Here is a 27,736-nt window from a genome sequence, read left to right on the forward strand (position 1 = left end):
TTGCCCCGGGCATGCGCGCCGGGGAGGCGCCGAGGGCAGGCGTAGGGTTGGTTTCCCTGTAACTCGAGGACAGTGGGTGCGAGGTCCAGAAACGCGGATAGAGAAGGTTAGGGCGCTGGGCATTTCCCGCCTCCCACCCCACGTTCGAGACAGGCTGAGAACTGAGAGTAAAATCAAGAAAGCTCTTGGAGGGGACAGAAAGGGGACCCTCGAGAAGAGGGAGGGATGCGAGGGCGCCAAGGATTGAAGGGCTGTCAGAGCTGGAGCCGAGGAGAAGGGAGAAGCGGCCGCTTGGAGGTGGGGGGAAGAGTTCCGAAACCCTCAGGCCGGAAGGAGCGCGCTTGGACTTGAGCAGAAAGATCAGCAGTGGCTGGAGCAGCTGAGCGAAGACCTTAAGAGTCGGGCTGGAGATGTAGGTCAGTGCGCTGCGCCTGCCTGGCAAGCGCAAGGTCGTGAGTTCGATTCCCCGTAGAGGGGGCACTTCAGAATCCCAGCTAATGTCATAAGACCTAGCACCGCATCCTAAAAGAAGAAATAACAGGAATCCTTGTGGACAAGAAAGCCGTGAGAGGTGTTTCTATCTGACCCAATCTGCCTCAAGTTTACAGGCTGATAACTTCAGAGGATTTAACAGTCTGCCTTTACTTCTATCTAGCAAGGGCTGGAAGGAAAACCATAAAGTGAGAGTTCTAGTTCAACCTTGCTACCAGTTCACCGGGAGATCCTATACAAGTCACTTTTCTCTGGGCTTGTTTAGCTGGTTCCTTTTCTGTTTAAATTCCCACAGTGCAGGGGAGAGTATAAATGAGTGAAGGGGGCCACTTATAAAGTATTTGCAGAGAAATGGGCTGTGGTTAGGAAGAGAGCTCGTTCTGCCAAAGGGACTGCCAAGTCGGGATTTGTAATGTAGCCGAAGGAAAAAGAAAGGGCAGCTCCTGGCCGATGGGAACTGGCTTTGGGTCTCCCTCCCAGACTTGTTGCTAACACACCACCTGGCTGACTGCTGCTGCTTCAGCAAATAGAGCGTCAGCCCTGATTCTTTTCTTCTATCTTGTAGTTATTTAGATAACCAAAAAGAATTACCTCCACTTTTGAACAGCATCCAAACTACAGCGAATCCCTCCTTTCTTAACCTTTCTTGGGAAATCATCTAACACAAGCCCCAGTCCTCTTATTAATAAGACCTCAAGCATGCAGTTGTGTCCCATTTCCTTTATTCATCCACAGGTGCACTTTTGGTGGTCTTTGGCTGGAAGGCGTAGTCAGAAATGGGGGGTCCACAGAGATTCAGCAGGGGCCACACCATCACCTTGGTAATTGTGTATACAGGTAAAAGCTCTTGTGTTTCTCTTTGCATTGCCATTCTGCAATGGCTAGGAGGTAGGTTCTTGCTGAATTGAGCACTAATATTTGGTTATGATCCTTAAACAGTAGGTTTATTTTGCTTTTGTTTTGCTCTCTGAATAAAGTCTCCCTGGACTTCTTGGTTATCTGGTCAGATTTATCTTTTTTCTTGGCGAAACTGTCTTCTGGGCTTCTATGCCTGCTCCTGTGGTCTGTATGTTTGTCTAGTGTTCTGAATGTCATTCATCTATAAGCAGAAGTTTGTACTGAAAGGACCAGTATGCAGGCCTGGCTGTCTAAAAGCATCACAAATGCTATATCTTTCATGACTGAATTTTATTTGTCCCTCTGAGAAGTTGGAGATACCACCTGCTCCTGGGTCTTGCAGCTGGGTAGCGCCTCAGAGACTCATTTGTTCTCAGAATTAACCAGACAAATGTGTTCATCAACCAGTAGCCAACAAGTTTACCCTACAATTAGCCCCAGACCGCCTGATACAGAAGGTGTTCTTAGGCTAATGTCCTTTAGATAAACTTGGCATAGGTCGCTATTTCAGAACTTTAATAAAGGATTGTTAGTTTTGTGTTCCTGCAAATAGCTCTGTTTCATTTCTTCTGCCCAGCATCAGGAGGTTTTCTCTGGCCATGATCCCTGCAGGTTGTAAAAGCTGGTCTTTGGCAGAGCCGTGGAGATACAGAGTTGCATGAGCACTGACCTTTTTGGCCACATCTCAACTAACATGGCCAAAGACCTGCTCCTTCATGTTTTTTCATGATTAAGCTAACAGGCACTCTTTTAAAAAATATATTAATTTTGAGTTTCAATGTATTTTCATGCATGAATGTAATATATTTTCATCATGTGATACTTGTCTTTCTGAATCTGGGTTATTTCATTCAACGTGATCTCTAATTCTATCCATCTTTTCGCAAATCACATAATTATGTTCTTTACAGCTGGATGGTACTCTGGTAGATATATACTGCATTTCCTGTATTCATTCATCTGTGGCTGATTCTACATGTTGGCTGTGTTGAATTGTGCTGCAATAACTGTGGGTATTCAAGTACTGCTATAGTATGCTGACTTTATTTTTATTTTTTTGCAGTACTAGGGATTGAACTAAGGACCTTGCACTTGCAGAGCAAGAGTGGCACCTCTGAGCTAAATGCCCAGCCCTGTAGTATGCTGACTTTAATGCCTTCTGGTATATACCATGGATGGTATAGCTAGGTCACATGGCAATTCTGTTTTTGATTTTTTGAGGAACCTCCATACTGATTTCCATAGCAGCTGTGTTAATTTACATTCCACCAGCAGTGTAAAAGGGCTCCTTTCTCACAGCATTTATTGTTTTTGTATTGTTTTGTTTTATGGTACCAGGGAATTGAATTCAGGACCTTTTGCTTGGGAGGCAGGCAGAAGAACCACTGAGCTAAATTCCCGGCCCATTTTTGTATTCTTGTTTTGTTTTTTTGTTTTTTGTTTTTTGAGACAGGATCTCACTATGTAGTTGAGACTGACCTGGAACTCACTATGTAGCCTAGGATGGTCTCGAACTCACAGCAATCCTCCTGCCTCAGCCTCCCGAGTGCTGGGATTACAGGCGTGCGCCACCACGCCTGGCTCATTTTTGTATTCTTAATGATAGCCAATGTTAGCAACTCGATCTTGCACTTCCCAGCAGAATCAAGATAAAGAAATTTCTTTTCACTGTAAATTGTCCAATCTGAGTTATTCTTTTATAGAAATACAAAGTGGACTAAAACGGATGGGCATGGTGGTGCACCCTATAATCCCAGCACTGGGAGGTTGAAGCAAGAGGATCACCATGAATTTGAGGCCAGCCTGGGCTACACAGTGAGTTCAAGGCTACCCTGTACCACAAAGTAAGATCCTCTCTCAAAAAACAAAATTAAAATCTGTAGTATTTAGATCCTCAACTAATTTAAGACCTTAGATAAATGATAAGTTAATTAATAAGTAAACTTTAGGGCTGGGGATGTAGCTCAGTGTAGAGTTCTTGTTTGGCATGCATGAGGTCCCAGGTTCCATTCCCTAGCACTACAAAAAATGAAATAAATAGACCTATAACTACATAAAGCACAGTGGCACACACCTGTAATCTCAGCTTCTTGGGAGACTGAGGCAGGAATATAAAAAGCTCAAGGCTACCTCATGCAATTTAGCGAGACCCTCTCTCAAAAAAAAAAAAAAAAAATGGCTGGGAATGCAGCTTAGTCCCCAAGTTACATTCCCAGTACTGAAAAAATCTTCCAACAAAGAATTGCTGGTGAATTCTACCAAACATAAAGAAATAATACTAACTTTTCTCAAGCTTTTCCAAAAAATCTAAATGAGGGGTTGGGAATGTGGCTGAGTGGTAGAGTGCTTGCCTAGCATACATGATGAGGTCTTATTGGGTTTGATCCCCGTCACCACAAAAAACAAAGCTGGGCGTGGTGGCACATGGTGGCCTGTAATCCCAGCTACTAGGGAGATTGAGGCCGAAGGACCACAAATTCCAGGCCAGTCAAGGTAATGCAGCAAATCTGAGGCCACAGCTCAACAAAAGGGCAGTGGATATAGCTCTGGGAGAGTGCCCCTGGGTTTGATCCCAGCACTAAAAACACAACAGAACAGAACAGAAACACTGAAGAGGAGGAACACTTGTTAATTCATCCTACAAATCCAGTATTACCCTGATAACAAAGCCGCAGACATAATTTTTAAAAAGCTGCAGGGCAGGGAATTTAGCTCAGTGGTTCCACCACCTGCCTTGCAAGTGCAAGGTCCTGAGTTTGATCCTCAGTCCAAAAAAAAAAAACTCCTCAACAACATATCAGCAAACCAAATTCAGCAACATGTTGCAATGATTATACACCATGGCCATGCAAAAATTCCTCCCAAAAATGTAAGGATGAATCTACATATAAAAACCAGTTAAGTAAAATGCCATATTAACAGATTGAAGGAGGAAAAGTCTCAATTTATGCAGAAAAGCATCTGACAAAATTCTACACACTTTCATGATAAAGAAATAAAAAACTAGAAAACCATCTCAATGTAATAAAAGTCTTCTATGAAAAATTCACAGCTGAGTTAGGCTTGGTGGTATAAGCATGTAATCTCCACATGTGGGAGGCTGAAGCAGGAGAATCTTGAATGAGATCGAGGCTAGCCGGGGCTACATAAATAGACCCTGTTTCAATATGAGTTTTTTTGTTTGTTTGTCTTTTGCTTTTGGTACCAGGGATCAAACTCAGGCCCTTGCGCTTGCAAGACAAGCGGCAGCACCACTGAGCTAAATCCCCAGCCGCAATATTTTTTAAAAAGCTAACAGCGCACCCTATGCACTGGTGAAAGACAATTTTTCCTCTAAAATCAAGAACTATACTGGTATTCTAGCTTTTACCTTTTCTATTCAAAATAGTGCTGGATGTTCTAATTACAGCAGTTGTGCAAGAAAAAGAAAGGCAACCAAATTGGAAAGGAAGAATTCAAATTATGTCTGTAGGCAGATGATATAATCTTACATGTAGAATACTAAAAATTTCACAAAAGAGCCAGGGATTTAGCTCAGTGGTTCTGCTGCCTGCCTCATAAGCACAAGGATCCAAGTTTGATCCCCTGTACCAAAAAAAAACAAAACAAAAAAAGAAGATTTCACAGCAACCTGTAGATCCATGAGATTAATTCAACAAAGTAGCAGGATACAAAGTGAACAAATAGTTTCATTGTTATATACCAGCAATGAACAATCTAAAAAGAAATTACAAAACAGTTCTACTTTCAATAGCATAAAAAATGTTTAGGAATAAATTTAACCAAGGTAGTGAAAGACATACAATAAAAACTATCAATCATTGCTGAAAAAAAATTAAATATACAGGCCGGTGATTTAGCTCAGTGCCACCGCACCTGCCTTGCAAGCCCAAGGTCCTGAGTTTGATACCCAGTACCAAAAAAAGGATACAAAATAATAGAACAGAGCCAGGCGTGGTGGCGTACACCTGTAATATCCATGAGATTAATTCAACAAAGTAGCAGGATACAAAGTGAACAAATAGTTTCATTGTTATATACCAGCAATGAACAATCTAAAAAGAAATTACAAAACAGTTCTACTTTCAATAGCATAAAAAATGTTTAGGAATAAATTTAACCAAGGTAGTGAAAGACATACAATAAAAACTATCAATCATTGCTGAAAAAAAATTAAATATACAGGCCGGTGATTTAGCTCAGTGCCACCGCACCTGCCTTGCAAGCCCAAGGTCCTGAGTTTGATACCCAGTACCAAAAAAAGGATACAAAATAATAGAACAGAGCCAGGCGTGGTGGCGTACACCTGTAATCCCAGCACTTGGGAGGCTGAGGCAGGAGGATCGCTGTGAGTTCAAGACCAGCCTGGACTACATAGTGAGTTCCAGGTCAGTCTCGACTACATAGTGAGACCCTGTCTCAACCCCCCAAAAAAACCCCCAAAAAACAAAACAAATAAATAGAACAGATTCCTACATTCATGGATTGGATGATTTTGTATTGATAAGTCAATATCATGCAAAGTAATCCACAGATTTAGTGTGGTTCCTATTAATATCTCAATAGTTTTTTTCTGAAGAACCCCTGGGTCATAGCATTTGTCCCGTTCACATTTGGCCCTGGTTCACAAGGAATCAAAGGGATTGCAAAAGACCATGAGTAACCAAACCACCCTGAGAAGGATGGCGCCAAGCTGAGTGTGGTGTGCAGCCTCCTGTAACCCAAACCAGGGAGGGAGGCTGAGGCAGGTGGATCATGTGTTCAAGTTCCACTGGGGCAATTTAGCAAGAGCCTGTCTCAAAATAAAGAAATAAAAAGGGCTGGAGATGTAACTCAGTGTGAAGGCCCTGTGATCAATCCCCAGTACTTTGAAACCAAAATAAGAACCTTACTAACTATAGTCATCAGAAGAGTGTGGTACTGCTATTGTAAAGACAGATACGTGTTCCAATGGAGTAAAAGACTACCCAGATATAAATCAGTGCACGTACAGTCAAAATAAATTTTTTGTGTGTGGTCTAACTCCGGCCCTTGTGAACGCAAGGGAGGCAGCGAAACCACTAAGCCAAATCCCCAGTCTTAGTCAAAATGATTTTTGATAAGGGTGTCAAGACCATTCAATACAGAGAAGATGAGGAGTTTACAGTGTTATTTTTATTGTTTAATGTACATAGAATTTGAGTACTGCAAGTGAAGCATTTGGGAGATTGCACATCAGGGTGAAAGTCTTAGTTACTTTCTCATCACTGAGATATGATAACTGACGCCCATAAATCTAAAGAGAAATCTGTTTTAGCTCAGTTTGTAGAGTCTTTGGTCCATAGTCAGCTAACTCCAAGGCAGGGCAGCATGTCCGAGGGGCAGCACAGCGAAGAGTTGCTTAGGCCCTGGCAGGCAGGGGGGGACCCCCACCCTCCAGGCCACGCCCCCAGTGCTCCACCTCCTCCAATGCGGCTTCACCGACTGACATCACATTCAGTTATAAACTCTTTAGGGGACTAATCTGTGGATGAATGTCATCCCAGGATCCAATCACCTCCCACAGCTCTGCCTAGCGTGCAAGAAGCTTTGGGGATAGGGGGAATCGAGATATAAACCATAACAATGAGTGTATTTAATACTACTGAACTGAATACCTTGAAATGGTAAGATGGTGAGTTTTGTATTGTACTTTTTAATCACAATTTTAAAAATTCTTACAAGGAAGGAAAATGAAAATGTTTCCAAGCAGACTATGGCATCACAAACTTAGAAATACTCTTTTTTTTTTTGTTCTTGTTTTTCAATTCTGGGGATCAAGCCCAAGGGAACTTGGATTTATTCTAGTAAAGCTTCTCCTAGAAATTAAGTTAACTCAGGGGCCGGGGATTTAGTTCAGTGATTTTGCCGTGTGCCCTGCAAGCACAAGGGCCTGAGTTCGATCACTGTACCAAAAATCAAAACGAAAACAAAAAAGAATTTTGGGTACAAATTAAATTAACTCAGATGACAGATTAATCACTCTGAGCCTGAACTGCAACCTGACGAGAGACAAAAGAGTAAATATTTACTCTTGTAGTACTTCTATGCTTTTAGGTTAGTCCATGACTTCAAAATGCTTTCAAGTTGGTGTGGTGGTGCATACCGGTAGTACCAGTACTCCTCAGGAAGCTGAGGTAGGAAGATCACGGGGAGTTCAAGTCCAGTCTGGGCTACACAGCAAGACCCTGTCTCAAAAATAAAAACAAACAAAGAAGAAAAACAGTCTGTGGCTGCCGCAGCCTTTGCCACGAGCAGCAGTAGGGCGGCGAGGCTCTCACTGACCTGAAGCGCGGGCAGGACCACTACTGCAGTTGCTGGTTTGCTGAGGAGTTTCTCAAGAGGAACAGTTCCAGGGACCCATGCCAATCTCTGCAAGCGCTGAAGGGCAAAGAGAGTCCTACGGAAGGGCTAGATGGAGTGCGTGGGCCATGGCAAAGAAAAGCCTGAAAACTCCAAAATAGATTCCTCATCAGGAAATTGAGGACTTTGGATTTTGTCAGATAAGGCCCTGAATGCATCCTGGGACTGATGACTTTAGGAGGGAGGAGTTTTATTTCTTCCTTCTTGCTGTTTCCTCTCACTTGTAAATGATGAGCTATCACTACTCTGCTTTGAGATGATTTCTCACTTGTTCTGGCATCTTGCAGGAACTCAGTGTGCTAATAACGAATGATTTCTCGAGATTATAATTGCAATATGTGTCTGGAATTAGCTTTAAATGTATCTTGTATGTAAATAATGATAAACTAATCAAGATGATCAGTGTTGCCTGATGTCTTGACTTTGCTGCAAGACATTACCCTGTCCTGGGTCCTTGTTTATGAAAGCATTTGGTGTTAGGGAATTGATTATGTTAAAGTATTTTGTGATGCCGCCAGCACAGGCTGCATTCTTCTGGTACTTCTTAGCTCTTAAAGACCTCCTGCTCTTAGCTCTAGTTTCCCTTCCCCTCCAAGGCCACAGCGGTCTGGAGAGGTTAAACCTGTTTCTCCAGGACCAAACCCATAAAGGGCAACCTGGCCTGTGATAGGTTAAAGGTAGCCCGCTCCAGCAATAGCCCAGCCCAAAACTGATAAAAGGACCTTCCTTTCTTTGTTCTTCTCTCCTTCTGCTTCTTCCTTCTCCCCCTCTCCCTCTCTCTCTCTCTCTCTCTCTCTCTCTCATCTTTCTGCTCTCTCCCTCTACTCCCACCCCTTGAATAAAATCTGCAGTCAGAACTCTCAGTGTGTGTGTGGCCTAGTTGTTGAGTGTCACTATTCCCTTTCATTGGTGTCAGAAGCGGGATCTGGGATTGCCAGGCCCACAGGTTAGACTACCTGGGGACCCCAAACCCAGATACCAAGACGCTCCAACTCAGCCCCCACTCGACATCCGCGACCACCTTCCTTGGTGCCATTCTCACAGCCAAGACCGATCCACGTAGTTTCAGGCCTACACCAGATATTTGGGTAAGTTCCCCCATTCTGAGACGTCTTTTGGGTAGCGGGAGGTCCCAGGGTCCCAGACCTCCAAGAGGACATCCACCACCAGATGTGACTGGCCTGGCGCCGGGCCCTCTGTCCTCCACCGCAAACCACTGGGTTTGCTAGCTTGAGTCCGGGACTCAACCAGGTCTCCTCTGCCTCTGCTCGGGATGCCTTGAGGGAGTAGAGAGGCTTTCGACTTTAAACTCCCTTCCTGCACAAGAGACGTCTTTGCAGGAAGCTTGAGTTCCACCTTCTAGACTGGATCTAGAAAAGGGGGTCTCATCAGAACTCTCGAAGACGTCTGGTCTTCTGACAACCTCCTCCACCGTCCTCTTGGTAGTCATGGGCTCTGGCTCTTCCCTACCCGTGAACTCCTTTGGGATGCTTACTCAGGAATTTGGAGGGCCTTGACCAAAAACCCAAGCGGCTAATTCGCTTATCCACTCAAATTTGGCCCCAATATCAATTAGACAATCAAAATGTCTGGGTGCCTAATGGCTCCCTTGAACCAGGTCTAATTAGGGACCTATATTACTTTTGTGAGCCTCAAGGAAAGTGGTCGGAGATTCCATATGTCCAGGGTTTTTCTTATCTTAGCAACCAGCCCTGTCTTTGTTCCACTGCCCAGAGACTGTCTCTTCTATCACCTCCTCCCACACTTCTGCTAGCCCAAGGTCCCTCCGCCGCCAACCCCCTCCCTCTTCATTCCTCAGACCAGCTGGACCCAGCCGATGACCCTCCCCCTTACCGGGCACCGAGAAACCAACCCACTACTCCTCCTCTCCTCCTAGATCTCCTACTCCTCCCATTCCCTCAGCACCTCCTACCGCTCCGCCCCATGCTCCAACCCCACCTCTCACTCGTTCCAAGTTGCATATGAGCCACACGATGGCGCCCTTGCGCGAAGTAGCAGGGGTTGAAGGATTCGTCCGCATTCATATCCCCTTCCCCATAACTAAACTGGCTCTCATCCAAGCCAGACTTGGTTCTTTCACTGCCGATCCAACAACCTTTGTGAAACAATTTCAGCTCTTCACACAGTCTTAGCAATTAACCTATCATGATCTTTTTTTGTTCTCACCAATGCTTCAACTCCCGAAGAAGGCAAAAGAGTGCTGGATCAGGCTCATGCTCATGCAGATCAGGAGCATTTGACAAACAACCACCATCCGGTAGGTGCTGCTACAGTCCCGGAACAGGACCCAGGATGGGATTACAACACCAAGGTGGGAATTGAAGCGCGAGACAGGTACATCAATTGTCTCCTTCATGGGCTCCGCAGGGCCACCATGAAGTCTGTAAATTATGAGAAGCTTAATGAAATTATACAAGATAAAAATGAAAATCCATCTGCCTTTTTACAAAGGTTAACTGATGGCCTCTGCCAACACGCCAAACTTGACCATGAGTCTGTCGATAGCCAAAGATTAATTTTGATGCATTTCTTTTCTCAGAGCTACCCTGACATTAGACTCAAACTAAAAGAGCTTGCAAGGGGACCTTTGACTCCCCCTGCAGAAGTGCTGGCCACAGCCTTCAAAGTTTATCATGGCCGTGACGATCTCAAAATCACCAAAAAGTACCAATTGTTGGTGCAAGCCTTCAATCCTGGCATGCCACAGACGTCTCAGGGAAAGGGACCCTTCAGAGGGCCCTCTAGCCCAGGAAAACTCTGCTTCTGGTATGGCCAGGAGGGACATTGGGCCAGTGATTGCCCAAACCCAAGAGTGCCCACAAAGCCTTGCCCTAAATGCCAACGGAAGGGACACTGGGGTTTCGACTGCCCCCTGGTGTCCACCTGCCATTGAGCCGCCGGCCCCACCACTCCCCAGAACAATGACCTAATAGGTCTGGCAGCAACAGAAGGGCTATGAAGGGGCCCTGGCACAACTGGCCCAACGTGGATCACCGCCCAGGAGCCCAGGGTAACGTAACCTTAATCGTGGCAGGTAGGACTATTATTTTCTTATTGGATACTGGAGCCAGCTTTTCTGCATTGAGAGAATATTGGGGACCTACCTCCCTGTCTCAAACCTCTATTGTTGGGGTAGAAAGTCAAAAAAACACCCTCGACAGACTCCCTGACTATCATGCACAACTGGCGACTTTCCATTTCTTCATTCATTCCTAGTCCTCCCATCCTGCCCCGTTCCCTTATTGGGTCGTGACATTTTATCCCAGATTGGGGCATCCATTCATTTTTCTATGCCGAGCCCCTCCAGCGTTCCAGTGTCTTCCTTTTGTCTTCTGTTATCCCAAGCTATTGAACCTACAGTCCCCACCTAACTGCTTGCCATGTCTGCTGTTTTTCACTCAGTAAACTTGCCTCTCAGAAAATGTGCTTACCCTTTAGAAGAGGTCCAATTGCCTCCCCCTTTGATATGCTTAAAACACTTCTTGTACATTAAAAATTCTTAAACTGCGATTATAGGGTTAACTTGCTCTTTTCTAAAAACTCACGGTTAATACTGTTCTATTGGCAGCCAGTCAAATTTTAAGATGTAACAATCTGAAAACAAAAAAAAGGACACTTTAAGCTGAAGTTTGTTATAGGAGGTTAATAATGAATAAGACAAAAAATATTAGGAAAGCTATGAATAAGAGTTATACTTTTGACATGAAAGGTTTTTGTATGTTTATCTGGTTGGAAACAGGTAACAAGACCAGAAGGCCTAAGTATGTAGAGAAGGTGTATAAAAATGATTTAATAAGAAAATATGTGTGTTTGCTTATTGGTTTCAAGTTTGTTATAAAAGGTTTACATTTACAGTCATAAAGAGCCTTCATTCATTTTAATCCTAATTCTACAAGAGATCTCTGTTAATTTTGACCTACAGAGGTTTTAACTAGTCGTAACTAAAAGATTTTATAATTCAATTGGCCAAAACCATCTGAGCACACTCTAGTTTAAATTGTCTTATATGTTTGTCTGTCTAAATGTTATAAGAATGACATCAAATACAAGTAGATTGTTGATTTCTACACCATGGTTTTATAGGTTAAATAAAAATTTAAAGATAATTAAATATAAACTTTTAAGTTTGGGTACACTCGTGTTACTGAATAAAGAAGCAGCTGTTCAGAAAATTTATTCTGATCTTTATTCACTAATGGAAGCCCAAATAATTTTTATAGCATTGTAAAAAGATTTGCCTTGTTAAATATGTTATTATAATACGTTTATGATGGTTATCTTCAAAATATATTTTCTGTATAAAGGAATTCATATTGTTTGTGACAATAACTTTTGATCCAGGTATTCTCCTTTTTCTTCTGCTCCACCTACTTATGGATACAGGTACATTTGTAGGCCCATAGATGGTACCGTATCATAAGGTAATAACTTAAATAACTTTCCTGGATTTTTGTTTTTGTCTTTATATATATTTTTTAAAAGATAAATACATTTAGCAATGGCTATTCTATACTATGATACACATCTAAGTTTGTTTCCAAGATGTCATTATGATTATCATGCTAAAATATTATCATTATGGTGACTCCTGATTACAAGTTTTTCTGTTAATATTCTATAAAAAATTAACTACTTAAACAACCATGATTGATAAAATAATAGCCCTCTAACTACATTTTAAATTCCAGGATACTTGCTATCTAGATAGTTATGATACTTAAACTCCCACTATACTACTGATGTCACTGATCTTCTCTTCTGGGTGTTCAAACACCAAAGTGCAGAGACCAACACTAAGAGGTAACTGGGCTAACGAGATCACCAATATTTTGGTTCCAGCCCTCCAAGGTCATCAAAGATCCAAGGTATGAAGGAACCTTTTCTACTACATCCTACATCTTTGATAAGTCACCCAACCTCCTGAACAGGGAGATTGCTGGACACCAGAGGACAAATGTAATGTGTGCTAAAGGAGGGTCACCAGAAAAATCTTCCACACTTTTACTAAAAGCACCATCCATGGTCAAGCAAGACCGGGACCCATCCTAACAGCTGACACTGGAGCTGAGAGGCTCTATGCATGGTTCCAAAATAATGCCTAAAGAGACTTAACTGACCTTGGCAGATAACAAGAGGTTCATATTGATTAACCCAGGTCTCACTCTAATATGGTCTTAAACACCCATCAGAGAAGAATAACCAAAAGGGGCAATCAATAAATAGGCACTAGTGACAGACTTTTGAGGCCCATTCTCCTCCCAAATATTCCTCTTGATTAAGACACCCAACCCCTGTAAAGGTTATAAATGTGTTAATATGGGCCTATACTTTTTCTAGAGGGCCTGAGGCCTTCCCTATAAAAACAGAGGGCTTCAGAAGTGTACAAGATTTTATTAAAAATTCCAAGGTTTGGTCTGCCTCTGTCCATAGACAATGACAATGGGCCAGCATTTATAACAGGTTGTATAAGATCTAGCTAAACTGTTATACTGCTTGTTGACCTCAGAGTTCTTGTAAGGTTAAAAAATGATAAATTATACCATTAAGGTAAATATTGTCAACACCAGGTTATGAGTTGATCGGCTCCCTTTGACCTTCTTTAAAATAAAAGATACCCCAAGTCATACTGGGTTCTCCCCATATGAGGTCTTGTTTGGAAGGCCACCCTGTATCTTGAGAGACTTTATATATGAAAAGGGCCATATATAAGACACTTATGGTTACTCCCACAGCTGTCAAGTTAACTAAAGTTCAGCTACCACCACTCTAAAGTAAAACGGGTCTATCCAGAGAACTTCATAGACTTTGACTCCAGGAGACACTGCACTCAAAGCCCTGCTCTAAATTTAAGTACTGTCCAGGATCCTTCACCATCATCCAGTCCTGAGTCAGATAAGCCAACCTAACTGTTTATCCTCTTATCCTCTCATGGGGTATTGTGACACATTTCACACTACAGCACCCACTGATATCCTAAGTCTTCTTATATTAGTACTCCTGGGACTTGTCCTTGGGATAGGATTGGCCACAGTATCTCCTCCCAATTATAATTTTACTTCCAGGTGTTTACTCTCATTGACCTATTACCTCATAATCTCATTCTTTGCCATTCTTAATTACTGGAAACAATAATCGTTCCTCTCCTGCTCCTGTTTTCTCTCCTAAACCTTACCCAAGCCGTTAGGCCCCTGGTGTGTACCTTGACTCTCTCCAGGCCTAACTCAGCCCTCCTTCAGACCCAGGTAGGATCTCCTGAAACCACGTTCCAGGCCACCTTATGCCAGTTCTTTGACCAAATCACCAAATTGCTGCCGCTCTTCAGACTGGCCCACAGCTGATTTCTGCCGCCCTTTCCATATCTACCTATGCAGTTGCCCCCCATGTTCTCCGTCTTATTCAATCCCAGGTCAGTCGCCTCTCCACTCAAATCTCCCGACAGACGGCTCACCAGCTGATACTTCAGGCCAGAGACCTAAACGAGACCACCGTGTTACATGACAGCCAACTGACTAACCACAGGTCAGATCTTGGCTCAGTTTGAACATTTTCTAAATGATCTTTGGACTGATATTTTCTGGTTTGCTCTCCACCCTCGTCCTATTACCTGCATAGCCAACTGGATCACTAATGCACGGCTCCAAAAAACTTTATCAGACTTCACCCCAACTGAAGCCACAATCCTTACCTTTTTACTTGTTCTTAGTGACCCTCCAACGCAGTCCACAGCCTCATACAAATTATCTTCTACTCTCTCCTCCCTCATTAACTGATTTGTGTGATTGGACTTTTCTCAGGAAGCCCTACCAACAATTCCAATGATAACGCTGCTGCTGTCAACAATTCCATGTTCATAAAGGACAACACAGCCAGCCAGGACCCCACGCCTGCCCCTAGGTCGACACTTTGCCCCCTTCCCCTATCATGTGGTTTACACTGGCTGCTGTTTCTCATCTAAAGCCAAAGAGTGGGGAATGTTAGGGAATTGATTATGTTAAAGTATTTTGTGATGCCGCCAGCACAGGCTGCATTCTTCTGGTACTTCTTAGCTCTTAAAGACCTCCTGCTCTTAGCTCTAGTTTCCCTTCCCCTCCAAGGCCACAGCGGTCTGGAGAGGTTAAACCTGTTTCTCCAGGACCAAACCCATAAAGGGCAACCTGGCCTGTGATAAGTTAAAGGTAGCCCGCTCCTCATAAATAAGCAATAGCCCAGCCCAAAACTGATAAAAGGACCTTCCTTTCTTTGTTCTTCTCCCCTTCTGCTTCTTCTTCCTCCTCTCTCTCTCTCTCTCTCTCTGCTCTCTCTCCCTCTACTCCCACCCCTTGAATAAAATCTGCAGTCGGACCTCTCGGTGTGTCTCTGTGTGTGTGTGTGTGTGTGGCCTAGTTGTTGAGCGTCACTATTCCCTTTCATTTGGTCAGGACCTCTTTTTCCCTCTCAGGGAGTAGATGCTTTGAAAGGATCTGGGCACAACAGCTGCAGTCAATTCTTGGGAATACAATTTTTGTGTTTTGTTTTTATATTTTGTATTTTGATACCAGGGATTGAACTCAGGACCTTGTGCTCGTGAGGCAGGCGTGGCACCACTGAGCTACATCCTCGGCCCCACAGTTTTATTTTTATGTAGTAACTATCAGTTAAGATTGCAGGTGACCTGGTTAAGCAAAGAGGAAGACAGATTTTTACCATTCCCTGCCTACAGGTGTCTAAGCCATGAAAGCATAAAGAACATGAAGTCAACACCATTCAGAGTTCTCAGTGCAGTTGAGGAGGTAGGGTGTTTGCAGGGCCTGTGGAAGAAGCCTCTATTGTAGAGTTCGGTGTTATCAGCTTTCAGTCCAAGTTAACGAATTGAGTCAACCTGCTTCTCATAAAAAAGCCAAAGTGCTGCATCTGGTTAAATGGAGGGGAAAGGTGCCTGCTTTATTTGCCTGTTTGCCCACCCTATAATGTCTGTGATCATGAAGATGAAATAAACTCAACATTTAGTTTTCAATCATTACGTAAAACAAAAACAGGAAAACAAGCAGTCTTGAGAATTTTTCCAGTGCACACACTGCTTACCAGTGACAGAATCCTGGCAAGACAGACAGGAAGCAGAGCCTCAGGGCCCAGTGAACCCCACTGAGGAAGCTAGCCAACCTGGTACTGCTGCTTGCTCTCAGCTGGACGGAGCCTTTCCCTGCTGGACAGGTATGGATGTGATGGTGCAGAAGAAATTGCTTGATTTTGAAATTAATAACATGGAAGGACATTGAAATTTATCTCTCCAGGGGCCAAGCTTGCCTTGCAAGCATGAGCTCCTCAGTTCAATCCTGATACCAAAACGAAAAGAAATTCATCTCTCCAGTAAGGGACTAGTATTTCGCTGGTACTCTGGTACTATTATTATATACAATTCTGTGTACCTTTTACTTTTATTTGGAAAACACACTGTCCATATCATCTATAATCTTCAGGAAAAATAGGAAAACAGAGGAATTTTGTAAAAATAGATTTACCAAAACTCTCAGAAACCCCAAAATTTGCCATTAGGCTCGATAGCAACCAGATCCACCCCTTCTAGGACCCACAAGTTACCTCCTTCAGAGTTCACAGAGGGCCGCCCCACAATCAAGAGCCACTCAATCCTAGATCAGCCCTGCTGTACAGGAGTGTGAGTCATACTGCAGGGGACTCAGAGAAAGCCTCCACATTTATCCCCATAAGAATAAGCTGCATTTCCAAAACGCCGACCTGAACAGCTCTGTGTGATCCTTTAGAAAAGATCAGGAAAAAAACTACCTGGAGCACTAGGAAAAGTACCTGAACAGGCAGCGTACAGTGATCACACCTCAGGTCCGTGTTTTCCAGCTGAGGAGAACACAGAGCCTTCTCTTGCTGAAGCAACACAACAGGACTATTCAGTTCTTCAGCGTCTCTTTTCATATTCTGGTTCCTTTACTTATATTGCTTACTACTGTCTTTAGTGACATCTTTAACTCACTAAAGTTTCCTTAATATAATTTTCCTTGTCTTCACCATGTCAGTTTGACTCCCTGTGGTCTTCTTTTGCTACTCAAGAAAAAAAAACAAAAACAATGATGCGTATTATTCAGAGCTTACTACACCTCTGAATAGAACCAAGTGCCAGATCTGCTGCCCCTTCTGCTGCCACTTAATCCTGCTGGGAAAAAAATATATTATCTTTAAACACTTCAGAAGATAATTTCTTTTTACACATTCTCCTGGCTCTTACATGCTCTTTACATAATTAATTCCAAACTTTGGTCTTGTAAAAATTGGGACCTGAGGCTGAACATGGTGACAGAGGCTGTCATCCCAGCACTCTGAGAGGCTGAGGCAGGAGGATCACAAATTCGAGCCCAGCCTGGGCATCTTAGGGATTTAGTGAGACCTTGTCTCTAATAATAATAATAACAACAATAATAATGATGATAATAATAATAACAACAATAACATAGCTCAATACAAAAACCCTTGGTTTAATTTCCAGTACTGAAGAAAAGAAATTGAACCTGAATAAAGTGCTTCTGCTGAGGTCCCTGTGACCTTACTGGTAAATCCTAGCCCATCAAGAATGGAATTCAGCTCAGTGGTGCCATACCTGCCTCGAAAGTGCAAGGTTGTGAGTTCAATTCCCAGTACCACAAAAAAAAGGGGGGAACTGATGTTGGGGTGATCCTTGCTATAATGATCTGTTTTCTTCGAGATACTCCAGCCTTCAGAGTATAACTCCACTCATGGAACCTGTCCACCTCAAGAGCTGAAACACTAGCCATCCTTTTGGTGGAATGATGCTCAGATTCCCAGTGTCACTTGGGCCCTACTTCCTGTACCAACACCAGGCTTTCACCTACGCACTCCACACTGACTTATCTTGTGTATTTGATGGCGATTACTAGACCCTTCAGGTGTTTCCAGTTGCCTCCCCAGTGGATCATGTTTTCTCGAGAATGATACAAAACATCTCCACAACAGAAGACTGGACTACTCAGGGAGAGATGCCTGTGTCCCTTGTTATGCACATAATACTGCTGTTCTTCCAAGAGTAGGCAGAGTATGACGGAAAAGGTAATTTAAACTTGTCTCTAATCCTAGCAGACATTATAAGTGACATCTTCTACTCAGAAGCTCAACAATCACTATCTGTCTATAAGTCTCAGCTTCAATCTGAAGCTGCTTAAGAACAAAAATCAAAACCTGCTTTTTACCTGCTAAATATCTTGGCAAGGGTGCTATTCAACATAGTAATGCACTAGAGACAGCAAGAGTAGAATTAACAAAAGCTAAACACCGCAGCTGAAACAAAATTCATTCAAAAAAATAAAGTAGCTGTCATTGGTTACATAAAACTTTTCTAAATATAAATAAATAAATCTTTCCTGACTGGTTAAAACTTAGTATAAAAATTGAATTTTAGGATCTTTTTTTGGGGGGGTACCAGGAATCAAACTCAGGACATTGCACTTGGCACCACTGAGCTAAATCCTCAGCCCCACATTCTAGAATCTTTAGCTATTAAGTTCAAAAAGTACCAGTGTCTGGGCCAGGGATGTAGCTAAGTGGTAACTTACCTGCCTCCTAAGCGAAAGTCCTGAGTTCCATCCCTGGTACAAACAAACCAAAAAAAAAAAAAAAAGTGTCCACACGGATACAATTCCTTTCCAAAGCCAAAGTATAGTAAAAAATGAATTCCAATGACATAACACATTATTCTAAAGCTAAAAAAATTCAGTTATGATTGCTGAGGAGGTAAACCCAGAGGTTTGGGGATTTCTCAGGCTGCAGAGGGCTGTTTCCTGGTTCACTCAAAGCAGCATGTGACAAAGTCCATGGATGTCATTAAGCTCAGTGAAGGGCACGGCACTGGTTCGGAGCTCCAACCTGTGTGCATGAAAGTAGGATGACTGCGGATCCAAGGCACCGTTGTGCTAGCTAAAGAAACAGCAAACCACCCCTGCCTCCATCTCAAAAGCTCCTTCCCGAGGGGGAGGGGGGTTAAAATACACTTATCTACAGAGTAAAGATTTCAAAATATTAATGTAATCCCTCTGTGGTGGATTGACTAATGCTCAACTTGACACACCCAGCTGAACCATGAGAGACCAGCCTGAGGACTGCATGAAAGAACTGGAAGGGAAGATGGCGTGCTGTTGATTCTCCTGGAGTAGCTTGCCCTTGCTGGATTTCCTGATGCGAACTCAGCTGTTGCCATTGTCAAAGGATCTGGGGTCCTCGCGGTCTCAGGGACGGCTGCTCTTCTCCTCAGGGAGCTCTGATCTTCACCGTGAGCGTCACTTCCTGGCTTCAGAGCAGATCCCTCAGCCTGGTGGCACAGATCCTTCACCCTGCAGGCACAGACTTCCTAGCTTCCACCACTGGCCCCTGGGCCTTCCCGGGGCAGATCCTTGATACGGACTTGCAGGAGACACTGCCGTGGGTTCCGGGCCTCTGGCCTGGACTCGTGGAGGACACTGCCTCGGACTCTAGGCCTGCACCTAGACTTGTGTGGACACTGCTGTGGGCTGAATTCTTCGGGTCTCTAGGTGTGGACAGATCTCTTGCATGCCTTGGCATTTGACTTTTTGGGTGAATATTATAAAATAATCCTATAAATTATGCGTCCTGTATTAAACCTAGTCCCTTCTAAACCCTTACTATAACACACTTCTTTAAAAAATTTAACTAGAATTATGTGACTGACCTTTTTTTTTTTTGGTACGGGGATAAAACTTGGAACCTCGCACTTGCAAGGCAGGCGGCAGAACCACTAAATCCCCAGCCCAGATTACATCTTAAAGATGTTCCAGATTCAGTTTCTGTTGACTTATCACTAGATATTTCTAGTCAAAAATACTGCTTTATTCCCAAATATCTTAACCACTAGTATGACTGCAGTGTATTATCTCCTGGGTTATCACCCACCGAGGTGGAAAAGTAGATGTTCAAGCAGCAAGCAACAGTGATGGCCCTTTCACACAGCAGCGTCTGAGTAGCTCTTGTATAGTTCAGAAATAATTTAAAAACAAAATTCAGGCCAGGGACATAGCTCAGTGGCACAGCACCTACCTGGTAAGCTTGAAGTCCTGAATTCAATCCCCAGCACACACACACAAAAAAAAACCCCATAAAACAAAAAAGCATTTTAGTAAATACATCACAATTTTCACAGTTCCTTAGATGCTGCACTTTCTTCACAGGGATAGTGGGTTTTGTTAATGCTATGGTGAGTCAGGGAATAAGCAGCCTTCTCTTTCTTCTTACTGCATTTCTTATGCTTTTTCTTTTTCTTTTTTTTTTTCCTGGCTGTTGCTTTTTCTTGTTCTTCACTGCTTTTCTTCTTTTTTTGCTCATGCCTCCTCAATATAACTTGATTCTGACAAGGGCTCGTGATAAAGGTTTATCCTCAGGATAAAGCTTTCTTTTTTTGCTAAGTCCTTTGATGTCTTTTTCTTTCTCAGTTGCATCCTTTGACTTCCTTTTCTTTTTAAACTTCCCTTACTGTCTGATTCACTTTCAGACCTGGAGCTTTCAGAAGATTTGTGTGAACAGTTCTTTTTTCGGTTTTTTGAGACAGGGTCTCACTATGTAGTTGAGACTGACCTGAAACTCACTATGTAGCCCAGGTTGGTCTTGAAGGCACAGTGATCCTCCTGCCTCAGCCTCCTGAGTGCTGGGATTACAGGCATGTGCTACCACACTGGCTACTGTGAACAGTTCTTTCTCTTTCTCCTTTTTGCTTGCTTCTTTTCCTCTCCTTCAGATCTGAAGAACATACCAGATTTCTTCTTTTCTTTCTTCTTTTCCTGTTTTGTTTTGTGTTTTGTTGTTGTTGTTGTTTGGGTTTTCTTGGATGAGTTCTCATTTCTGTTTCATAATTTCTCCCTGTACTTCTCTAGTCCTTTCTTCTAATTCTCATTCATTTTTTTTCTTCAAATTCAGCTAAAGCCTAAGAACCTTTCTTTTTCTTTTCTAGTTGCTCTTTTACATTGGGTGGGCCTGGGTCGATTCAGATAATCTTGGTTGTTGGCCCTGAAGCCTGGATTGGACCCCTTGATCTGGAGATCACTATGGGATTCATGTAGACCACCCGACTGTCCCGCTTGCCTGTGGTGCCTGACAGAGAGGGAGAGAGGGATAGAGGGAAGGGGGGAGAGAGAGGTAGGGGGAGAGACCAAGCTGGAGAAGCAGCCTAGGGGACCCACCCAGAAACTTAAATCTATTAGCTAAGAGGACAATGTACGTTATAGCAAACACTTCTTGATTCCCCTTGTATAAATGTTATAGGCTGGGTAAAGCAGTCTATGACCATGCTAAAAGAAAAAGTCACCTGGTTCTCTAAAGAAGACAAGCTGATTTGGGGACACGTTCTGTTTTCTGAGTTTGATCATCTAGACCCCTGGTTTTAGTGCTTTTTCCAAGTATCCATAACCATGTTTGTTTCTCATAATCACCCACGAGGGAGTTGACTGATAACTGTGTCCAGAATCTTAATTGCTACTGTGCAGGCATCATCACGACAGAGGAGTCAAGAACCCATCCCGCAACAGACAGATGAAGCAGAACTAATCTTTGTCCAACCATGAATGCTTATTTGATGACCTTCTGGTGAGCAGACTCTTGACACTGTTGAAGAGTTAGATAGGGAAATGTTGGGGCCTGAATTCACCTGCCTTGGTCAAGTGGGGACACCGACAGCCTGGCACTGTCGTCAAGACCTTGATCTGGGCGGGAGAAGGATGTCACTCACCGCCAGGCTGCTGTTTCCCCTTTGTGAATATAAACAGTTTCTCAGGACACCAACACTGCCAAGACAAGGCCATTCCGTGACTGCAATGGCTCGGCACAAAAAGAAGACTACTCTGTACTCATGTCTGAGCACAAAGAAAATCAAGAACATTGGTCAAACTATTTAGTCTCGCTCCTTTTCACCCACCTTGTATGTAGAACTATTCTGAGATACCCAGACACAGACAGCGTCTTAGCCAGAGCACAGCCCCTTTCCCTAAGTCCAACCCAGAAACCTAACAGGAGCATACATCCCAGAATATGTCCTTTTAATACCCTTTTGCTCAATTTCCTCACAGTTCCCCAGACTGTGTTGTCTTCCTCATTGTTGTAGGCCAATAAAGCCAACTTTGTTCAATGTAAGGTGTGTTCTTGACATGAAGGCATTAAAAGGAAATTGGGTTTCTTTTTTGTTTTCTTTCTTTCTTTTTTTTTCTTTGTACCAGGGAATCAAACTTGGGTCCTTGTGCTTGAAAGAGTTTACAATTCTGACATCAAAACAGCTAACACTCTCACAGTCTTCCTTGGTGGTTAAATGATTTACTCTCATAGTATGCTTTGATTCCTTCCTTAATTTTGTTTTTTTGTTTGTTTTTTGTTGTTGTTTTTGTGAGACAGAGTCTCACTATGTAGTTGAGACTGACCTGGAACTCACTATGTAGCCCAAGCTGGTCTTGAACTCACAGCGATCCTCCTGCCTCAGCCTCCCGAGTGCTGGGATTACAGGCGTGTGCCGCCACCCCCGGCTAAAGATACTAATTTTTAAAGTTGATGCAAAGCAAGTTTTAAATTCTCTGTCAAAAAAACAGGTTTGTGGGTAAGATTTGGTCTGAGGGCTACCAGTTAGCAGACTTTCAGCGGGATGGTCTCCCTGCTGGATGTAAAGATTAATACTGTGACAAACAATTGACAGCTATTAAGCACTCAAGCAGGACCAGGGATAGAACAGTACTTCCACATGTACTATTTCATTTAATGTTCTTTCCTGTTAAGTCATTCAGAACTCCCCAGACCTTATTCGTGCTATGCCCTTTGCAAGGTTTCCTGCTGCAGGCTTGGCTCTAATGAGCTCAGATCGCTCTTGTACAGGAAGATACTGATGTATACCATTCCCTTCTTGCTGTGAGCCTGTAGCCATGGGAACTGTGATCAAGTACACAATACACCTCCATGAACAAATCCTCAGGGAACAAAGTTCGTTTTAATGCCACTGGCCTGGCCACAGAGGAATCTGGGGCACTCTCTGGGCTTCTTGGCGCTGTGCCACCTCCTGACTCTGAGCTGGCTCTGGAGGAGGAGGAAGTGTACCTGTCTCAGGTAGGGCTTCTTCCTGGGAGCTGGGACTTGAGCCAGGCAAGAAAAGCTGTGGCGCAGACTCTCCCAGGCCTGTTACCCTGAGGAGAGAGCAAGAGAGAGGCCTTGAGTTCCAGGTCCCTACGGCACTGAGGGGTTGACTTATTTTGTGAGAGTGTGGATCAAACTAGAGTATAGAAGGAATTCCAGCATCACCCAGAGCATTGACTAGAGTATCTTGGAGGACACTGCCAACCCTGGAAATCATGGGACCCAGTTCTCTGAAGGATGCTTTGGCCTTTGAGGGTGAGAAGGAACAGGATACGTTTTAGGCTGAGCGATAAAGTTCACACTTTCTCTAACTCATTTCCCACACAGTAAATCCCCCTGGAAACTTTGCCGCCCTCTGACCTTTGCCATCCCAGTCTCCTGGCCATGCTGCTCCCTGAGGACAGCACTACCCTTCCTACGCCCCTGGTGTCAGGCTGACGACGTAGATGACAATCAGGAGCACGGTCACTGGCTGCTTCTCGCACATTCTGTGAGTCAGAACAGCAGCCAGGCCCAAGCTTCTGTGGTCACAGCCACCTCCGTCGCAGGTGCCTCCAGTTCATAGTCCAAGCCTCCGGTCTCAGTTCTGTCCCCTTTGTCACCTGCCTCTCACAAGCCTGTCTAGTAGGCACTTTGGGCTCATTTTGTTATTTCATCTTTGTGTGTGTGTGTGTGTGTGTGTGTTGCTGGGGATGGAACCCAAGGCTTTGAATATGCTAAGCAGCCACTGAGTCCCTGAGCTATATCTGTAACCCAAGGCTTCTTTTATTTAGGCAATTTAAATTAGTATTGAAAAGATAATGCACCTGGTAAAAAATTCAACTAACCAGGAATTCAGTAGCTTTTCCCTACCATGGCCCCTGGTGCTCTAGTTCTCCTCTCTGGAGGCAGCCACTGTTCGCAGTTGCTTATTTCTCTTTCCCAAACATTCTATTCATATATAAGTATGTATTTAATCCCCCTCTTCTTGTACAATATAAATAGCAGCATACTGTACGCACCCAGATATGACACATTTTACCAATTTTTTTGGTACCAGGGATCGAACTCGGGTCCTTGCACTTGCAAGGTAGGCGGCAGAACCGATGAGCTAAATCCCCGGCCCCCACATTTTCCCAATTTTAAATGTGACACTGAATGCCACAATTCAGAGGCATGAAGCACATCCATACTGTTGTTCAGTCATTCCCTGTATCTAGTTCCAAACCCTTTCTTCATCTCCAAGGAAACCCCAGGCCCATTAAGAAGTCATTTCCTATTCTCTCCTCTGCCCTTTCCTTGGCAGTCACTAACCTACCTGCTGGATCTATCTGTAGATTTAAATATTCTGAATATTTCATATAAATGGAATCACACAATATATGACTCTGTGTGTGTGTGTGTGCGTGTGTGCACTGGAGAATGAACCTAGGACCAGCCTGGGCTTAAACTCACAACTCTCCTGTTTCAGCCTCTCCAAGTGTTGCCGTTACATGCACCACCACACCTGGCTGACATGTGAAAATCTGTCTGGTTTCTTTTGCTTAGAATAATGTTTTTGAGGTTCACCCATGTTATGACCTGTCGTATTATGCCATAGAGTGCCTCAGTTTCACAAACCACTGAGGCCTCAGCTGTGACCAGAGGCAAACGGAGTTGTGTTTCCACAGGCCACAGCCGGCTCTCAGGAAAGGGCAGCATTGGGCCTTAGACAGCTATAGTCATACTTCAATTATGAAATGATTTTCCCCGGTTTATGTAGAAATGCTCCCGACATTAAGTGCATTTACCTTGACTTGCAACCTTCATCACCATCCATCTCCAAATCTTTTTTCATTTTCCCAAATTAAAATTCCTAGCCAGGCCTGGCATGATGGCGCAAGCCTGTAATCCTAGCACTCAGGAGGCTGAGGCAGGAGGATCAGCATGAGTTCGAGGACTACCTGGGGTACATAGTGAGACTGTCTCAAAAAACAAAAAATAAACAAAAATTCCATCCCCACTAGGCACTAATCCCCCCATCATCTCCTCTTCCTCCCAACTCCAAGGAGCCGCCATCCTACTTTGTGACTCTAGGAATTTACTCCCAGTACTTCATAAAATGAGATCATAAAGCACTGTATTTCTGATTGCTATATTTCACTTGAAATAATGTCCACAAAGTCAATTCATGTTATAGGATGTGCCAGAATTTCCTCTCTTTAAGGCTGTATATATGTACTATACTTTCTTTATCCATTCATCTGTTGGTACATATGTGGGTTAATTCCACATTTCAACTATAGTGACTAGAGCTTCTACATGTTTCTGTTTGAACACCTGTTTTTTTTTAACTTTCCACTTGATTATTTAAATTCATTAATGTTGCAAAAGTATGTGCAACAAAAAAAGACACAAGTTACTGTGTTACTAAAAGGTCAAAGGAAAAGAAAATATTACATCTGGGGCTGGGGATTTAGCTCAGTGGTTCCCCCCGCTTGCCTTGCAAACACAAAATCCAGTCCCAGTACCAAAGAAAGAAAGAAAGAAAGAAAGAAAATATTACATGTGCTACACTGTAAGTTATGACTGCACTAGTACTGCTTACAGAGAGCTCATCTATGTGTTGCATGTAGATGTCAAAGTTTAATCTCTTTCTTTTCTCGTACTGGGGATCGAACTCAGGACCTTATGCTTGCGAGGCAAACGCAGCACCACTGAGCTAAATCTCTAGCCCTAGACCTGTTTTTATTTGGGGGATTATATGGTTAAGAGTTTGGGTCATGTGACAATTTTGTGTTTAATTTATTGAATTACAGCCAAACTTTTCCATAGCATCTATAACATTTACATTCCTACCAGCTGTATCATTCTTGCTAACATTTGATATTTCCCTTTGAAAAATTATTCCGGCCATCCTAGTGGGTGTGAAGAATTATCTAATTGTGCCAGGTGTGGTAGCGCATGCCTGGAATCCCAGCACTCAGGAGGCTGAGGCAGGAGGATTACCGTGAGTTCAAGGCCACATAACAAGGCCCTATCTCAAAAACACAAAAATAAAAGCAAACCAAATACAATGTTACATGTGCATGCTTGTAGCCACAGCCACTTGGGAGGTTGAGGTAGGAGAACTGCAACTTTAAACCACACTAGGTAACTTAGACCCGGTTCCAAAATAAAAAAATAAAAAGGGCGGTGGATGTAGCTCAATACAAAGACCCTGTGTTCAACCCCCAGAAAAAGAAGAGAAAAGAAAAAAAAAGTGAAGAGCAAAAAAGCTAATTCAGGTTAGGGATTTAACTTAGTGGTTTTGCCGCCTCCCTCACAAGCACAAGGTCCCAAGTTCAATCCCCAGTTCCAAAACAAAAACAACAAAAAAAACTAGCCCATAAAGGCTAACTCAATTTCTTTACTTCCTAGAAGTCTGTTCAGATTTTTCTATTGTAAGAGCCTGACTGAACCAGAGCGACTCCATGTTGACCAGCAAACGACCTAGAAACTGTCGCTCCCCCCATCCCTTATGGGATAACTAATGATATTGTGAATTTTATTACATGTGCTACACTGTAAGTTATGACTGCACTAGTACTGCTTACAGAGAGCTCATCTATGTGTTGCATGTAGATGTCAAAGTTTAATCTCTTTCTTTTCTCGTACTGGGGATCGAACTCAGGACCTTATGCTTGCGAGGCAAACGCAGCACCACTGAGCTAAATCTCTAGCCCTAGACCTGTTTTTATTTGGGGGATTATATGGTTAAGAGTTTGGGTCATGTGACAATTTTGTGTTTAATTTATTGAATTACAGCCAAACTTTTCCATAGCATCTATAACATTTACATTCCTACCAGCTGTATCATTCTTGCTAACATTTGATATTTCCCTTTGAAAAATTATTCCGGCCATCCTAGTGGGTGTGAAGAATTATCTAATTGTGCCAGGTGTGGTAGCGCATGCCTGGAATCCCAGCACTCAGGAGGCTGAGGCAGGAGGATTACCGTGAGTTCAAGGCCACATAACAAGGCCCTATCTCAAAAACACAAAAATAAAAGCAAACCAAATACAATGTTACATGTGCATGCTTGTAGCCACAGCCACTTGGGAGGTTGAGGTAGGAGAACTGCAACTTTAAACCACACTAGGTAACTTAGACCCGGTTCCAAAATAAAAAAATAAAAAGGGCGGTGGATGTAGCTCAATACAAAGACCCTGTGTTCAACCCCCAGAAAAAGAAGAGAAAAGAAAAAAAAAGTGAAGAGCAAAAAAGCTAATTCAGGTTAGGGATTTAACTTAGTGGTTTTGCCGCCTCCCTCACAAGCACAAGGTCCCAAGTTCAATCCCCAGTTCCAAAACAAAAACAACAAAAAAAACTAGCCCATAAAGGCTAACTCAATTTCTTTACTTCCTAGAAGTCTGTTCAGATTTTTCTATTGTAAGAGCCTGACTGAACCAGAGCGACTCCATGTTGACCAGCAAACGACCTAGAAACTGTCGCTCCCCCCATCCCTTATGGGATAACTAATGATTAATTGTGAATTGTTAGGTAACTGCTTTGAAGTAGCTGGGAAACTAAATGGAAACTGTAGTGAACACAGAGACCCAACATAAATCACACCACTCCTTACTTGCCTGTAGTTGAATGTTCTGAACTTTATAATTTAAGTTGTAAATGGAACAATGGATAATCAATCTGCTGATCATTAGTACGTGACGGTCAAGTATATGCTTAATGACCACTAGCTCAGATCAACTGATTCTTTGCCTTTGTCCTCTTCCTGTAAGTTTTGAGTGTAACCCCCCCCATAGCCCTATATAAAATGGGCTCTGTTTCTGAGCTAGCCGCCTCTCTGAGCTGC

The 27,736-nt window shown here is 43.2% G+C and overlaps 1 protein-coding gene and 1 pseudogene across 1 annotated transcript in view; both read right to left on the reverse strand.

Annotated features, from left to right (window-relative positions):
* Kctd13 (potassium channel tetramerization domain containing 13) overlaps positions 1-9,811 on the reverse strand; it is a 22,838-nt gene extending 13,027 nt beyond the window's left edge. Inside the window, exon 1 of the mRNA XM_010617457.2 lies at positions 9,730-9,811. Coding sequence (XP_010615759.1) covers positions 9,730-9,811 — 82 coding nt within the window. The remainder of the gene's footprint in view (positions 1-9,729) is intronic.
* Positions 9,812-19,957: 10,146 nt separating this feature from the next.
* Positions 19,958-20,893, reverse strand: LOC104857511 (annotated as a pseudogene).
* Between the last annotated feature and the right edge of the window lie 6,843 nt (positions 20,894-27,736).

Source organism: Fukomys damarensis, unplaced genomic scaffold, assembly GCF_012274545.1.
Source record: "Fukomys damarensis isolate Sample0158 unplaced genomic scaffold, DMR_v1.0_HiC HiC_scaffold_34, whole genome shotgun sequence".
Classification (NCBI taxonomy): domain Eukaryota; kingdom Metazoa; phylum Chordata; class Mammalia; order Rodentia; family Bathyergidae; genus Fukomys; species Fukomys damarensis.